The sequence below is a fragment of the Punica granatum genome, chromosome 5 (genome assembly GCF_007655135.1).
Source record: "Punica granatum isolate Tunisia-2019 chromosome 5, ASM765513v2, whole genome shotgun sequence".
In the NCBI taxonomy this organism is placed as follows: Eukaryota; Viridiplantae; Streptophyta; class Magnoliopsida; order Myrtales; family Lythraceae; genus Punica; species Punica granatum.
Genome location: NC_045131.1, coordinates 11,893,523 through 11,899,989, shown reverse-complemented (window position 1 = coordinate 11,899,989; position 6,467 = coordinate 11,893,523). Strand labels below are relative to the sequence as shown.

Genomic DNA, 6,467 nt, shown 5'->3' with positions numbered 1-6,467 from the left:
GCTGGTTTGGGGGAGTTTTGCAAACCGAGCTGTTTTTCCATATTAATATCACCAAATCATCTCTCAACTTAAAAACAAAGTCAATTCCTTAGCAGTTCAATTTTTTAATCATTCATATGGCTAAACGTATTATCATTTTCAGTCCGTACTAACAAGCTAATGACCATTGACTGCATATTAACTTCCCATTCGGATGTTAATAAGTCGCCTCATCGACTGTCCAACCCGAAAATGCTCGGCATGAGCCCGATGTTATCATGCCGGGCCGTGCCATGCTATGCTACCGAGTACCGAGCCACCGAACCACATTTTGTCTCTCCGTCTCTCTCGCACTATCTTTCTGAAGAACCCGCCATTGTTATGTTAGTTAAATAAACTGATACTGTTCACTCCACCGGTCCTCAAATGGAAGCAACCGCAGCAGCTCGTCTCTGTCCGGCTCCTCGCCACTCTCTCTTTGCACCTCGGCCAAGGCATGGCGCCCGCTCAATCCGGCTTCCTTCCCTTCTCAGAAACCCTAATCTCAATGCCGGACCCGCCCATTCACCGTCGACGCGCTTCCGCGTTCCCAGTTCCTCCGCAGCTGGTCCTTCTCTCGTCTACGCCCTAACTATTTTCAGCTGCATATTCCCCAAATTATGCGTCGTCCCTGAGTAATTGCATTATCGGTTTTCTTTGAGATACATTGCCCAATTGACTGATCCAGTGGGATTTTAATCATAATTTACTGAAATAATTGTAGAGTGAGTGAATGTGAAGGGATGGGATCTCTGTCGCATTTTCTTCATCACGCTCGGTTTTTGTGTCGAAATGAAGTGATTATGAGTTTATCTTGCTCTGTTTGATGGCGCAATTGATGTCCAATTGATTGGTGGGAAGGTGCAAAGCTTGCTGAGGAGGCTTCTTCTTCATCGGGTTTCGTTGGGGAGTCTGATCTCCTGATCGTGGGACCAGGGGTACTCGGCCGCTTAGTGGCTGAAAAATGGCGAAAGGTACTTTTTCTGAAGCTAGATTCTCATCTTTGTTCGTATTGACGAACTGCATGGACTATGTATTCATGTCCTGTTTTGCTGAAGTACCTGTCAAGAATCTTTATTTTCTAATTTGGAAGCAGTGCATTGCCTGGATGGGTCTAGCTCTTTTAATAGGTTGTTGTAGCTGGCAATGGTACTTCTAATGAGACTGGGGCATGTTCTTGAGCAGGAATATCCAAGCTGCCAAATTTATGGGCAGACAGTGACAATGGATCACCATAATGAGTTGATCCAAATGGGGATTAGTCCTTTGCTGAAGGGAAGTGAAACTGCCCACAAGGTCCCCTATGTCATTTTCTGTGCTCCACCCTCTCGATCTCCTGACTACCCTGGCGATTTGAGGTAATCTTCGAGGAGTGAAAGCTGCCAATTGCTTGTATTTCTCTAGTTTCTTGGTTATCTTGGGATTGTGCAACCGTGTTTCATATTATATGCGGCCAGTTTTCTTATACTTACTTAAGTACATGTAGGATCAGGGTACATCATGCCTTCTTGATGATAAAAGAGTTTTTGATCTTTTCTGTCTGTTAAAACAGATACGAGGTTCATATAATCCAGCCCATGCCGGCTCATTGCTTTCTGTACAAAGCAAATTAATGGAATTTGACAGTTACATTACACAATTCTGTCCGCATAGAAAACCAATATTTTTCAATAGGAGGAAGAAGAGTAAGTTCTTAAATCATGACTTATTCTCCTGTCTTACTCGTGCCATTGGTTTGAATGTTGGTCAAACAGAGTTGCAGCATCTAACTGGAATGGTGAAGGCGCTTTCTTGTTTACATCAAGCTCTGCTCTCTATGATTGCAATGATAATGGACCATGCAATGAGGTGTACATCCAAAGTCATTTCGCCGGTGATTATTGTTAACTGTAGTTCTTTTTGGCTATGGCATTAATAATTGCTCACTATGAGAGATTATCTACATAATAATCTACTAGTCCCGTTTGGTACGTTGGAATGGAATGGAAAGGAGTGGAATAAATTTTTGTATAGTGAATGTAATTATATTGTGAGAAAAATAGTGATTTTTAGATTGCACTAGAGAATATAAGGATTAAATTTATTTAGATGAACTTATTTTTCATGATGTCATTATATATGTCATATGTTTAGATATATAAAACTAAAAGACAATAATATATGATATATGTGTTTACCAAAAAAAAATATGATATATGTAAAATTTAGTTGATGATGGAAAGAGCATTCCTTAACTTTTATGAGGGAATGATCATTTTATCATATTTTGAATAAATTTCCTACTGAAAGGCTCTTTCTAACTCATACAAATGTCTCCATATAAGGAAATAGAGTAGAGGGATGGATTTTCATTCCATTCCATTTCCACATACCAAACGGGACACTAGAGTGCTGGTTGGTGGGCCTGAATAAATGTGATAATTTCATTGGAAGTCAAAGTTATTGGATTTTTACGGCTTTGCTTAAATAGTTAAGCAAAAACGATAATCAGTTTAGGAGATCCCATCCATTAATCGCAATGGCAAAAACTGACATTGACTTTTTTTTTCCTTTTAATTTTTGGCCATGAAAAATCATATTGATTAGGGCATTTCTGTAATATTTGGAATAACAAGATTTCATCCTTTTTTTAAAAAATTTCTGGGGGATCTTATGTGTGTGTTTGTTTCGCGGATATGCTTTCTTGACCCTACTCTTCGTTGCAGGATACTCCAGTAGTTCCACTTGGTAGGAGCCCTAGAATGGATGTTCTTATAAATGCGGAAAAAGTTGTGCTGGATTCTGGTGGCTGTGTTCTTAGATTGGCAGGGCTATATATATCCTTTCCAAAATTATTATTATTAATTATTTTTGGTCAGGACTACTTGCATATGCCTATAGAAACTTTTTTTTTTTGTTTTTGGTGGAAATAGATATGACACAGATAGAGCCTTAACTCGTCTTACACAATGGATAGAGGTGCGCATGTTTATTGGTTAAAGAAAGGAAGCATTGAAGCACGCCCAGATCATTTCCTTAATCTGATACATTACGAGGTAATTAGTTTTCTCTGTCATATATGTACTGCTCGATTCACATCTGCACTCTCTATGATACTTCTGCATGTTGTTGACTTGTATTATTCAACAACAGGATGCTGCTTCTCTGGCAGTTGCTATCCTGAAGAAGAAACTCCACAGCAGGATATTCTTGGGCTGCGACAATCATCCAGTGACGAGGTCAGTAGCCTTTTCCCTTTCTCTGTCGACCAGTTACAGAACATTTCCACAATTCTTGTCATAGTGGTCTCTGCTAGTACTTGATATGTCAATGTTCTCATAAATCTTAAGCCGTTCATGTGTACATATGTTATATGAATTCCATTGTGCCTCAAAATGCAGGCAAGAAGTAATGGATTTGATTGCTAAAAATGGGAAGTTCAATAAACAGTTTGACGGTTTTACAGGTCAGCTTCATATTGACGTGTAAAAAATGTATTAACCAGGCACAGTTGATGCATTAACTACTACTTCTCTCTGAAGAACAGAAACTCACACTTTATTTCCTCTCTTCCTCTAGGCACCGATGGTCCTCTAGGCAAGAGACTGAACAACTCGAGAACTCGCGAGGAGATTGGATGGCAGCCAAGGTATTCAAGCTTCTCAGAGTTCCTCGGAGTATCTCAATGACCAACATGTTCTCTCCTTGTGCTGTTGTAAGTCTGGTTTTGAACAGGACTTGGGTTATATGCCGAGGGTTTATTGATGAAGTTTCCGGCGTCTATTGTATATGTATATTCTGTTGTGTAGTAGGATTGCGGCTTTTTGTTCTCCAACAACATGCAGTGCATTGATTTGGAATAGCTGAGTGACCGTAATTAGTCGATAAAGGATGTTACTTGATGATTGATTAATACTTCTGGTGATATGCTGTCGAGCATGGTTGTCAGAATCGCGATTCGAATCGTAGAATCGTACGATTCTACGATTCAAGGAGGGTCACCGATTCAGATTCTACGGGGTGAGTCGGAATTGTAGAATCGCGTTGGAATCGCGCGCTAAGTCGTGGAATCGCAGAATCGGGCCAATTCTGCGATTCCACGTTCAGGCCCAATTCGGCCCAAGCCCGGGCCAGGAAGCAGGCCGAAGCCCAGACCCGAAATCCTCTCCCTCCCGCCCCCCGCCCGCCCTTTCTTCCTTCTTCCCCGTCGGATGAACCCTAATTTCTCCCTCATTCCAGTTCGATTGCTTCTACGAAATCTTCGACGAAATCTTCCATTGCTTCTACAAGATTCGACTGACGGTCCACCACTTGCTTCTTCCGACAGATATATGCATAGAGACGCTCTACCCAGGCCTCAGCCACGGCGAGAACCAGCTCCGGTGGGGCTTCATCCGCAAGGTCTATGGGATCCTGGCTGCTCAGATCCTGTTGACCACCGTCATCTCCGCCGTAACCGTTCTCTACGCCCCTGTCAACGAGCTCCTCAGGGGAAGCCCCGGCCTCCTGCTCTTCCTCGTGTTCCTTCCTTTCATCTGTACGTATGAAAGTTAAATACCCTAGATCTATGGAATTCGGGTGCTTATGATCGCCCAATTGCGTCGTTTCTTGGTACCTCTGTGCTGATCTTGGCTTGATCCAAGTAACCTTTTAGCAATTCGGTGTCAATTTCATCCGCTTGCCCTTTCGGTCGTGCGGCAGATTGGACACAGTCATGGATCTTCCTTTTTTTTTTCGATGGAAATTATGGATCGTTAAATATACCATCATTTGCTTTGAATTGATTCATGAGTCAATGTCGTATTAGCCCATCTGTGTCACGTCTGTGGTTTTGTGTCGAATTTCATGCTGTCACTTTCGTTTTCATAATCAACCAGCCCCATTTCAATATGTTGTGGAATTGAATGATGATGAAGATTTTCATGTGAATGGTGTTATTCGTATTAAATTGTGTACGCATATATTTGTCGGTGTTGTTATATAGCTAAAGAGCTGCTTTCCAGGTACCTTGTATGATGATGATGATGTAGGTGATGATGAAAATTTGGATGAGATTTGATATGGTTGTTTATTTTATATTATGAGCTATGACATATGTTATTAACTTTTTATTTCGGGAATTTGAGTTATGATTTGAATTTTTTACCTTAAATTTCGGTAATTTGTAATGATATTTTGTATTTTTATGATTTATTGTTGATTTGTTGATTTGTGATCTTTATTTGAATGAACAAGAATTGATTTTTTTGCTCATGAAAGTATGTTACATATATATATATATATGTTTTTTTTAATTATAGGTAGAATCTTACGATTCACGATTCTACGACCCTCGACCGATTCTAGGTAGAATCGCGATTCTGACAACCTTGCTGTCGAGAATATTTTCCTGGTGCATATGCGTTTAGACAAGGGATTCTTAAATTCAAGCAACATCCCTGATTTAGTTGATCTTTGGGTGGGAACTTGCGAAATTACCCAAGGATTCATTGGATGGATTTGGAGGGGCCCGAATCCTTGAAATGAATCCTCTACTAATGAGGGTCAATTCGAACGAACATGCATCATTGTGTTGAAAAATCCCACCTACCTAATTCCCTTACAGGAAACCCGAAAGATCCCAGTGTGTCGAAATGAAACCGTCCGGTAATATCCCTGAACTCTTGGACGCCTGGACATTGAAGCATCTCTTTTAACTCCCTCGGATGAGAAATCATCATCGACCGAGTCCTAGGGACTCAGGAAGTGCCCCAGAGGGCCCTCATTCCCCTAGACATTCCATTCCGGAATGTCGTCCTAGACTGTTGCTCTGTTTCATCTATTTGGATTTAGAGTTGAATTTTAAAATCTTACTTTAACTTAATTCTATTCACAACAAAACAAAATTATACTCACAACAAAACAAAATAACTCATACAAAGTTAAAGGATAAGTTTCATTTATACCACTCTTTTTCAAAATCAAAATCACATAACTCATACAAAGTCAAAGAGTGAGCTCCATATATAATCATTTATATAACTCTTTTTCAAAATCAAAATCTGATTTTAAAATGTTATTTACTAACCAAACGCAGCATTAGGGTCTAGCACTCCAGGACGACCATAACACCCCGGAATGCCACAAAGTTTGGGGCATCCGGAATGCCTAGAAATCCCCAAGTATCGAATTCCGTCCCCTGGAATGCTCGAAGAGTCCTTAGAAGCATTGGGACTTGAAAACTTCGGGACCCCTAGCTAGGATGGCTCAAGAACCTGGGGAGTCCTGGGCCTTCGGACTAATCCGGTTTTTCAGTGGGAGTCCAGAGTGTCTCAAGGTCATTAGACTTAATTAATATTGTCGAAATGGTACGATACGCCAACCTTTTGGTCCTTAATTGGTTTGTTCTTTCGGTTTTCGATTTACTTGAGTGTCAAATTTTTGCTGTGGCTAAATCCATATGATTATGGGAGCAGAGAGAATTATTGTTC

The 6,467-nt window shown here is 40.6% G+C and overlaps 1 protein-coding gene across 1 annotated transcript; it reads left to right on the top strand.

Annotated features, from left to right (window-relative positions):
* Positions 1-218: 218 nt before the first annotated feature.
* On the top strand, positions 219-3,910 carry LOC116209624. The gene is made up of 9 exons (XM_031543324.1): positions 219-586; positions 880-992; positions 1,204-1,376; positions 1,773-1,866; positions 2,724-2,834; positions 2,964-3,053; positions 3,151-3,236; positions 3,399-3,463; positions 3,577-3,910. Exons 1-9 carry the CDS (start codon positions 406-408, stop codon positions 3,684-3,686), a joined length of 1,023 nt encoding a protein of 340 aa, XP_031399184.1. The 5' UTR covers positions 219-405; the 3' UTR covers positions 3,687-3,910.
* The last annotated feature ends 2,557 nt before the right edge of the window (positions 3,911-6,467 follow it).

Coding starts and splice junctions, on each gene's coding strand:
- LOC116209624 (XM_031543324.1), top strand. CDS start 406: ATGGAAGCAACCGCAGCAGCTCGTCTCTGTCCGGCTCCTCGCCACTCT. Junction 587..879: donor TCCCAGTTCCTCCGCAGCTG/GTCCTTCTCTCG, acceptor ATTGGTGGGAAG/GTGCAAAGCTTGCTGAGGAG. Junction 3,464..3,576: donor ACAGTTTGACGGTTTTACAG/GTCAGCTTCATA, acceptor CTCTTCCTCTAG/GCACCGATGGTCCTCTAGGC.